The sequence below is a fragment of the Plasmodium reichenowi genome, chromosome 14 (genome assembly GCF_001601855.1).
Source record: "Plasmodium reichenowi strain SY57 chromosome 14, whole genome shotgun sequence".
NCBI lineage: Eukaryota > Apicomplexa > Aconoidasida > Haemosporida > Plasmodiidae > Plasmodium > Plasmodium reichenowi.
This window is the reverse complement of record NC_033659.1, coordinates 1,859,763-1,869,361: the sequence shown is the minus strand read 5'-3', so window position 1 is coordinate 1,869,361 and position 9,599 is coordinate 1,859,763. Positions and strand designations below refer to the sequence as shown.

Here is a 9,599-nt window from a genome sequence, read left to right as displayed (position 1 = left end):
TAAAATATATCTTAAATATTGTATATTTTATAAGTTCATATTTTGATAAAATATTATGACATTAAAAAAAAAAAAAAAAAAAAAAATTGAAAAAAATGTTTATAAAATAAAAATTTATTAAAGTTGATATATATTGTTCAAAATTATAAGATGATAAAAAAAATAAAATAAAATGAAATAAAAAAAATAAAAAAAATAAAATAAATAAAATAAATAAAAAAAATAAAAAAAATAAAAAAAATAAATTATTAATAATATATTCCAAAAGAAAAATCTTAACAATTAAATAGATATATGCTTATATATATATATATATATATATTTATTTATTTATTTATTTATATATATATGTTTTTACGTGTGTGCACTTTGTAGAGATAAGAAAGGATATACTTTTGCTATTATTTTTTTTTTTTTTTTATTCCGTGAACATTTTTTTATTGTATATTTTTTAATACATAAAAAAGATATCAATTTATCATATTTTGATTCATAAATTTATGCCTTATATGAGTATATAATTCTTTAATTTGTTCCTTAGGGTAAAAATGAAGATCATCCTTCCATGTTAAATTGATAACATCATTAAAAATTATTACATTTCTATACAAGTCATCAACCATACTTAAAGAGAATTCTTTATTATTAAAAATATACTTAAATAAATACAATGTATCAATAATTAAATTTCTAAAATTTATAGTTACAAAAATATTGATATCCTTAATAATTTCTCTTTCAATTTTATTTATTATTTCAACTAAAGTATTTATAACTAAAATAATTTTCTTTCCATTGGCTTTAATAACATTTGTTAGGTTCTCCATTATTTCATCTTCATTTTTAGTTTTCTCTATATGATATAATTCTTTTTTTTTAAAAAAGTTAATATATTCAAAAAAATGATTTTTCATAAAATGATTAATATTGGCTAGCTGAACATACATATGGAAATGTTTATTTTGTGATTTTTCATAATCTTTAACCAAAGATGATTTTATTAAGCATGTGGAAATACGTTTATAAAAATATTCCCCTTTCAAAGAGTATATGTTAACTAATTCATCCAAAATGGATTTGTTAACCATATATAAGAAATAGCATGAAAAATATCTTTCTTCATAATGAATATTATTATTATTATTATTATTATTATTATGATTATTATTACTTGTAATATTGTTATACGGTTTATTATTTATCATAGAGATATCATCACTTTTATTACATCCATTAATTGAATAATCTTCCTTATGTAAACCATATATATTAGAGTTAATAATTTTTTCGATAATATGAAATTTTATATATTTGGATATATCCTTAAAGAAAAAGGAATAATAATCTAAATATTCTGAATCATTCATATCATTTAAAGTATTAGAACCAGAAATGGAATCAGATCTTGAATTAGAAGCAGATCCTGAATTTTTATGTACAGTATTATAATTTTGTAAATGAAACCATTCTGATGGTACTATATGTTCATGAACTTTAATATAAGAATTAATTAAATTCTTATGAAAAATATAATCATTATATATATTATTCTTCTGTGTTTTATTCTTACATTCCTCAAAATATATAGCAAATCTAATTGTATTTTCGATATCATCAGCTTCATAAAACTTTTTTATAAGCATATAAGCAATTTTTGTTTTAAATATATATTCATATCTGAAATCTTTATAAATACAAGAATTACTAAAAAAATTATCTAATATTATATAATCATTAAATGAATTAACTGTCTTTTCAAATAAGACATTATATAATATTATGGGTAGCTGAAACATAACATATAAATTATTTTTTATATTATTTAAATATGTACAAGCTATTTCTATTTCTTTATAGCTAATTAAATGAGAAATATTTTTTAACTGCATATTTATATAATATAATAAATTCTTATCACATATTTTTTTTAATATATTTATTTTATCATTCTTTGTATTTATAATACAATTCGAATTTAAATGTTCACTTATTCTTTTTAAATTCCTATTACTATTATTATTATTATTATAATTATTGTTATTATTATAATTATTTTGTTTCATATTTGTCATATTCTTATTATTCATTTCTTTATTTTCATCTGATTCTATTGTTGAAAAATAATTATAATGTTTTAACATAGCTAATAAATTTACATATAAATATTCATACTTTTCTGTTTTAAATATTTTGTATTTTCTTAAAACATTTAATATATCATTCTTTAACAATAATTCTAATAATACACATTCACAAGCACTTAACTTCTTTATTTTGATATGTCCTGGTAATATTAATTTTTTCTTTTTCTTTTTCTTTTGTTTAGAAAAATATATATATTTTTCTTTTATATTCATATTTAATGGTTCATCCATATTACTATTATTATCTAATATGTCTGATGAATTTTCACTACTACTACTATTCGAATTTAATATGTCTATTAAACTATTTTCATTTACATTCTTTTTTTTATATTTATTATATTTAGTACCATTCTTTTTTATGTTCTTATTATTATTCATTTTTCCTTTCCTTCTTCTTTTATTTAAACTATTACTTTCATCACTATTTGATTCATAACTATACGTATTTCGACTATCATTATATTCGTCGTATGTATTATCATCATCTTTATTTCTATTTCTTCTATCACTATATACATCATATTTACTTTCTCTCCCCCTTTGGCTATCTTCACTATAATCATTACTCTGACTTTTATTACAATCGCTTGTGTAATCATCATCATCATAACTACTGTTACTGTTTGTATTCCTATTTCCATTTTTATATCCTTTCTTATCACTAGACGAATAATCCGATTCTTCACTTCTATTATTCGAATAATCGCTTGCATGCGTTCTGTTAGATGCACTACTACAATGTTTTAAATTCACTACACTATATTTGGAATTTCCATTTGATGCAGACGAAGGAGGTAAAAGAAAACTACCTCCTCTTGACGAATGTCTACTGCTATTATTATTTTCCACGTTTAAAAAATTACCCTGATAATTTTTTATATCACCATTATTATTATGGTTCACATCTTGCATATGGTTCACATCCTTCATATGGTTCACATCCTCCATATGGTTCACATCCTTCATATGGTTCATATTACTCATCCTATTATCATTGTCTCGAATCTTCTTGGACATATTTTTATTAAACTCTGCAGATTTCCCATTAAATGATTTATAATTTTTATACAAATTCATATAATAATTTACATAACATGGATATATTTTATTTGTATAAAGAAAATTTCTAAAGTTCTTTTTAATATCTACACTATTTTTTTGATACCAAAAATGATATATTATAAAAGCCTCAAATAAACTTAGTTGAGCATTTTTTAAGACATACAAATTTTCTGCAGATAAAAATACTACACTTTCATATATACATGAGTTTCGGTCTAAAGTTTTTAATAATTTTCTTGATATTTCATGTATATATTCAAATAAGCTAAAATCATATGTGTCATCAAACTCATTTTTAATCCTGATAAGTTTTGTACAATATTTATTTATTTTTTCATTATGAGGATAAAATAAAATAACTTTTTCTGCCCAATAATTTAAATGAAAATTAATAGCACATAAAAATAAATTCTGTCTTAATTCATTTAGATCTATCATATCTTTATCTAAATCTACAATAATATCATCAAAAGATATTTTTTTATTATATTGAACAATTCTATCCATCTCTTTTTTATTTACATATGTACTATTATTATTAATACCTTTCTTATTATTTCTTATATTATCATTATAATTATTATGTTCATTATTTATTTCCATTAAATATTCTCTAACATTTAAATTCTCATAATCATTATTATCATATAAGCTATCATATAATCCTTTATCCTTTATATACTGTTTATTAATTAAATGCATTTTATTTCCTTCCTCATTTTTAACATTATTCATCATCACCATCATATTATTATTATTATTATTATTATTATGTGTTAAATATGTATTAGAGTTATTTTCATTCATATCTTTACTATTAATATTAACATCTTTTATAGTAGCTTCTTTCATTGGGCTTATCTTATTACCAATTTGAGAACTTGAAAAAAATCCATCCTTATCATCACTATAATTATTCATATTAATCATATTATTATTTTTACCATCTTCTATAAATGTTGCACTTGCATTTAATACATTGTGCTCTACTATCACATTTTCAGATGTATCCATATTTTTGTTAACTATTGATTCATTCAAAATATCCTTACTTGGTATATTATCATATTTTAAAGTTTCTAACATATTTTTTGTAGCATTTAATGCATTTCCAACTTTACTTTTTTTTAAAAATAAATCCTCATCATTATTGAACATATTATTTTCATTACGTTTATTTTTTAAATTATTCTTATCATTTGAAGCATTTCTTGAATTAACATTAAAACCTTTTCCAACTTGTTTTCTTCCATACCTATCATCATCCTTATCTCTTTCATCTGCATTTGAATTTGTTTCATTTTTATCATCAACATTTCTTCTTCTTTTTCTATTAAGAACATCATCATAATTTATATTTGGTTTAGATTTATTCTCATCATCTACCTTGGTAACACTTAATACATACTTCATATTATCATTATTAAATATGTTATTATTCATATTGTCTTTAGAAATAAAAACATTTTCTTTTGTTTCTTCTTTATCCTTATTTCCATTAAATAAGTTCAATTTACTTTTATCATTATCATTACTTGTTACTGTGTTTCCAAAAACTGGAACACTCAGATTATCGCCTTTATTAAGAATACCTTGACTAAATATGGGACTTTTATTATTACCAAATGTGCTTCCTCCGAAAATTGGTGTTTTATCTTTATCATCTTTGTTTGACGAGAAACCAAAAATTGGAGCTTTATCTTTATCATCTTTGTTTGATGAGGATCCAAAAATTGGGGCTTTATCCTTATCATCTTTGTTTGATGGGGACCCAAAAATTGGGGCTTTATCTTTATCATCTTTGTTTGATGAGGATCCAAAAATTGGGACTTTATCTTTATCATCTTTGTTTGATGAGAACCCAAAAATTGGAGCTTTATCTTTATCATCTTTATTTGATGAGAACCCAAAATTTGGAGCTTTATCTTTATCATCTTTATTTGATGAGAACCCAAAAATTGGAGCTTTATCCTTATAATCTTTGTTTGATGAGGACCCAAAAATTGGGGCTTTATCCTTATCATCTTTGTTTGATGGGGACCCAAAAATTGGAGCTTTATCTTTATCATCTTTATTTGATGAAAACCCAAAAATTGGAGCTTTATCTTTATCATCTTTGTTTGATGAAAACCCAAAAATTGGAGCTTTATCCTTATCATCTTTGTTTGATGGGGACCCAAAAATTGAAGGTTTGTCCTTATCGTCCTTATTTAATGAGCCGAATATATTCGTTTTATTTTTATCTCCATCATTCATTGTCGAACCAAATAAGCTGTCTTTATCCTTACTGAATCCAAAAATTGTGGCTTTGACAACATTTTTTTCTTCCTTATTATTTTTTTCCTTATCAGATTCTTTATTTATATTAACATCACTTTTGGATAAAAGATTATCTTTGATTTCTCCTTTGTTATCATTTTTTTCATCTTTCGTATTAAATTGAAATATATTTTTTATTTTATTTTCCTCGGACGTTTTTTGCTTTTCTTTGTCATCTTCCTTTTCATCTGTTTTTTCATCAGTCGTTTCTGTTGTTTTAAATAAGGAACCACTAGAACCAAATATATTTATTTTTTTGGCTGGTTTATTTTCAGTCGTATTTGTAGAAGATACATTATCTAATGTATTTTTATTTGTTTCTTTATTTTCCTGATTAGACAATAAATTATTGTTACTTAGGCCAAATGTTATTTTGTTGTCTCCCCAAGTTGTTTGCTTATCTTTTGTATTAAATCCAAAAATGGTGGATGTGGTTTGTGCAGTATTATCATTATTATTTTCATTATTACTCTTAAAATTAAACAAAGACGATGTATTATTTAAATTGGTTGTATTATTATTAATAAGGTTTTTCGATAAATCATTTAATGTATTATCTGCACTTTGGTTTTCATTGGTATTATTATTATTTGAAAATAATGAAAGCATACTATTTTTGGATGTTTTTTTTTTTCTTTCTTCTAGGGTTAATTTTTTTACTGGAATAGATAAATTTGGAGTATTATTGTTTGGATCATTACAATTAAAAAGCATATTATTTTCCACGTTGTCACTATTATTATTATTATTATTATTATTGTTGTTGTTGTTGTTGTTAATTCCAAAAAGGTTTGTTGTATTTCCGAAAAGATTTTTGTTTCCAAAAAGGCCCCCACTTATACCACCACTACTATTATTATTTAAACTATTATTATTATTATTATTATTATCAATATTATTATTCATGGTGTTAGTAGTTCCTGTCATTGAAGCTGAATTAAACATTATGGAGGATGAACCCTTTAACGGATTATTTGTCTGACCAAATAAATTTTTTCCAACATTTGTTGACAATATATTATTATTATTATTATTTGGTGCATTAAATAATGCTGTATTATTAGCACTACTACTATTAATTGTAGTATTAACATTGGTTACATTTTCATTACTAGTATTATTTTGTCCAAATATTACTTTAAGGGGTTTCTCTTGATTATTCAATAAACTATCCTTATTCATATATGATGAACTAAAAATATTATTTTCCTGATTCAAAGTATTTGTCGAGAGTGTAGAATTTTTTGTTGCTCTTCTAGAAAATAATGGTTTCTTATTCACTGTAAATTTGGGTCCACTGTCATTATTAATTTTTAAATCTTTGAATAGTTCCTTTGATCCATTTTCATTATTAAAAAGATTAATTAAGTTATTATCATTTTGTACTACATTATTCAATGGATTATTAAATGTTTGATTATTAACATTCATTTGTGTAACATTGTTTGTAATATTGCTACTATTAAAATTTAAGCCCGTATTATTATTAGCTCCATTACCAGTAATAATCATATTATTATTATTATTATTATCAATATTTAAATTTCCAAATGTATTATTTGTTGTCTTGCTAAATAGACTTTGCTGAGTGTTACTCAAAGGTGCTCCAAAAATATTAGATGGCCCAGATGCAACAGTGGTACTACTATTACTATTATTATTATTGTTGCTACTGAAAAGAGAATCATTTGGTTTAACAGATGAAAAGATACTACTCTTTTGATTATTCATACTACTATCAAATATAGATTTCGAATTTAAAGACATATTACTATTCACATTGGTTATATTAGCTGCAAACAAATTATTAGAAACACTATTATTTTGAGTGTTTCCTAAAATGTCCTTATTATTTGACATAGTATTAGAAATATTATTTATTTGTTTGTTTTCAAAAAGAGTATTTTGCGATTGATTATTATTAAATGAAAATATGTTAGGCTTTTCTTTATTAGAATTATTTCCAAATATTGAATTAAAATTGTTTTTTTCAAAACCAAATAATCCATTCGTAGATTTATTAACATTAGTCATATTATTATTATTATTATTATTATTACTATTATTCTCGAAAAGATTTACTTGTTTATTTTGAGCACTATTAAGTAATAAATTGTTATTCATACTATTTATATTATTCGCATTATTCATATTAATCACATTAGACGTATTGTTACTTAGCATAGATTTATCACCAAATAGGCTGGTACCTGGAGTCATTATATTTGTTTTATTCATTCCAACATTGAATGCATTCATATTATTATTACTATTGTTCTGAATATTTGAAAAACCGAGATTAAATTTAGATAAGCCACTACCTGCAGTATTATTACCAGTGGATGTATTATTACCAAAGGAATTATTAAATAATGATGACGATGATAAATTATTACTATTAATATTATTATTATTATTATTATTATTATTATTATTATTATTACTATTGATGTTATTTGTTAATGTGATGTTTTTTTTGAATAGGCTGTTTTCCCCATTTTTGCTACTAAAAATATTATTGGATTGATCAAAACTTTTAAAAGGTGAATTAAAAGAATTTAAAGATAATCCATTAGTAGTACCACTATTATTATTCATATTATTTGTTAAGGTAATATTTTTATTATTAATATTATTCATTGTATTGTTAAAAAATGAATGATTATTCATCACATTATTACTAAATGTATTTAAATTAGGTAAGTTTTGTTTATTCTTCTTTTCTACATCTGTCATATCAGAAAAACCACCTCCAATTTGTTTCTGCCTATGTTTTACATATGGATAATCTAATACACCATTTTCAAAATAACGACCAGTACTATTATTTGTATTATAACTATTGTTATTATTCTTTTTCCTTTTTTTTTTCGCATGAGATATATTAAATATTTTGGGATGGATATTGATAAACATTTCTAACTGTTCATTAATCTTTTGTATACTTTTTCTTATTTCTAATTTACTATGCATATAATTAAGAAACCATATAAATATATTGTATGTTGAATATTCTTGAGAATACCAATACCTATGTATTATAAAATTACTTATATGATAAAATATTTCTAAATTATTAAATTTTTTCTTTTCATTATATAAAATATTCTTGAATTCAATAATATAATAATTTTTATGATAATTTATATCTCCAGGATGATCTTTTCTAATTTCCATTTTATGATCTTTACGTCTATTTGCCATCATATATTCACTACTATCTTCATCTTTATTTGAACTATATAATATACTATCATCATATTCATCATAATAATTTGATCTTAAAGAATTTTTCCTTGATCGTTTTTTGCAAACCTTTTTATTATATTTATCTTTAATATGTTTACCATTTAGATATTCTATATTTTTATCATCTATATTATTCTTTTTTTCATTTTCTTCTTCATCGTCTTCGACATTTGGATCATTTTCTGTATTTTTTGTATCATCTTCTTCACCTTCTAAATGTTTTAAACTCTTAATATTTACATGTTTTTTATTTTGAAAAAAATCAAATAATAAACATGTAATAACTAATATTTTTTGATAATATAAATTTTCACAATCTAATCTACGTACTATTAAAGTTTGTAGCTTTCGTAAGACATCTTCTACATTATATTCCATAATCAGTTTATCGATATTCTTCTTGTTTCCACCGGTAACCCCTCCATATATTTTTTCATTATATAAACATATTTTATAAAAATGAATATACCATTTACTTCTAAAATCTTTACTTCCATAATTTTCTACTTTTACAATATTAGAAAAATATCTTAATAAATTATTCTTATAATCTGAAATGACTAAGCATCTTGGTTTGTTTTTCTTAGGAAGCGAATATATCTGCTCATATATTATATCTCTGTCATATATATTTTTTTTCTCTTCTTCATTCCTCTCATCATTTTTTCTATCACAATTCTTTCTCTTTCTATTATGTAATATCATATCGATTAAAATGATATAAGCTTCACTTTTTCTTTTTTCTTTTTCTCTGATTTTTTAATATAACCTTTTCCTTGTATAAAAAAAAAAAAAAAAAAAAAAAAAAAAAAAAAAAAAAAA

At 22.1% G+C, this 9,599-nt stretch overlaps 1 protein-coding gene across 1 annotated transcript; it reads right to left on the bottom strand.

The window, feature by feature from the left end:
- Nucleotides 1-470: 470 nt before the first annotated feature.
- Nucleotides 471-9,482, bottom strand: PRSY57_1445800 (hypothetical protein; the record flags this gene model as incomplete). Its single annotated transcript, XM_012910054.2, has 1 exon — nt 471-9,482. One exon carries the CDS (start codon nt 9,480-9,482, stop codon nt 471-473), a length of 9,012 nt encoding a protein of 3,003 aa, XP_012765508.2.
- Between the last annotated feature and the right edge of the window lie 117 nt (nt 9,483-9,599).